This window comes from Grammomys surdaster, unplaced genomic scaffold, assembly GCF_004785775.1.
Source record: "Grammomys surdaster isolate TR1022 unplaced genomic scaffold, NIH_TR_1.0 118676, whole genome shotgun sequence".
Lineage (NCBI taxonomy): Eukaryota > Metazoa > Chordata > Mammalia > Rodentia > Muridae > Grammomys > Grammomys surdaster.
The window spans coordinates 1-1270 of NW_021614998.1; the positions used below are offsets into that span (position 1 = coordinate 1).

At 50.3% G+C, this 1270-nt stretch overlaps 1 protein-coding gene across 1 annotated transcript; it reads left to right on the top strand.

The window, feature by feature from the left end:
• Positions 1-579: 579 nt before the first annotated feature.
• On the top strand, positions 580-1261 carry LOC114635853 (the record flags this gene model as incomplete). The annotated part of the gene is made up of 1 exon (XM_028784246.1): positions 580-1261. A coding segment is annotated over exon 1 (682 nt), but the record flags the coding sequence as incomplete, so codon positions are not given.
• Positions 1262-1270: the final 9 nt, after the last annotated feature.

Consider the following 1270-nt stretch of genomic DNA (forward strand, 5'->3'; position numbering starts at 1 on the left):
AGGGAACCGAGCTATGTATCAATTCATTCAAACTTCCCACTCGGGCAAGGGAGCACTCTGAAATCCTGGACCGAGTTTGGGTTGGGGAGGGCTTCCACCATCCAGAACAGTTGATTTGCGTTCTTTCAGGTGACATCATCACCAGCTATGGAACCTTGAAGGCTGTGACTAAGGGCAACCCCCTGAGTTAGACATCATTGGCGAGCTTGCCTCCAAAGTCTTAGCTGCTAGGTTTAGGCCTGGTGTCTTAACCTTTATTAACTAGTCCGATTGTGAAATTTCTGGTAGCTGGTTACTGCACCCTAAAAGGATACTTCTGAGGAAGTATTCTTAGAACTCCTCAGAGTTTCCTTCCCAGAGTGGAACCGGGTGAACCGCCAACATCTGTTCTCCAATCCGTTCCCAATATTGACACCTTAACTATCGACATTCTTTGACTGACCCTGACGGGCTAAGTCAACTCGGTTGACAAGAGCTCTCCTGAGACATCAGGGCGAACACCCCACGAGTACCAACTCAGAGCCAGGCATACGGTTCGTGGAAATCAGAAAGGCCGCTACTGCCAAAAAAGCAATCTCCATGTGGCAACCCAAACAGCCTGGGGTGGAGATGAAGCCCGAAGCTTCAGGAAAAGCTAGAAAGAGGAAACACCAAAATGGAAGTGGAACAGAGACAGAGTCTGACGCTTTGGGACAACGTACAAAGACCAAACGCCAGGATGGGACAGAGATGATATTTAAAGAACCTGGCAAGGCCTGGAAGAAGACCCCTCCGGAGCATCAAGACCTAGAGCTTGAGAGAGACCAGTTGGGTAAGGGTCAGGTACAGAAGTCCCAGGAAGAGGGTCCAAGACAACCCCTAGAGTACATCAAAGGCCCTCCAGATCAGGCTGAGAGGAAGCCTGCTGATTGTCGCAAGGGGTGTAAGCATCCCTACTCTGCCCTGGAGGAAAACCGACAAAGCCCCCCAAAGGAAAAGCACGAGAGGTTACTTAAACACATTAAATGTGTTGAAGACCCACACCCTGACCCACACAGGCCTCAACCAATAACATCCAAGATGAAGGGCAGCGTGTCAGGGCACAGTCATCAAGATCAAGAACCACCTACACGAGACGAGAGAGAGGGCAGATATTCAGAGGACAAGTCCATTACAGAAAAGGAAGGTGGTGTAAAGCATGACGCAAGAAGGGGGAACAACTTGGAGCCTGCCTTACCCGGAACACCAGCTCCAATCATCCTGGATAGTGGCGGAGGCGATAGCTTCCTCC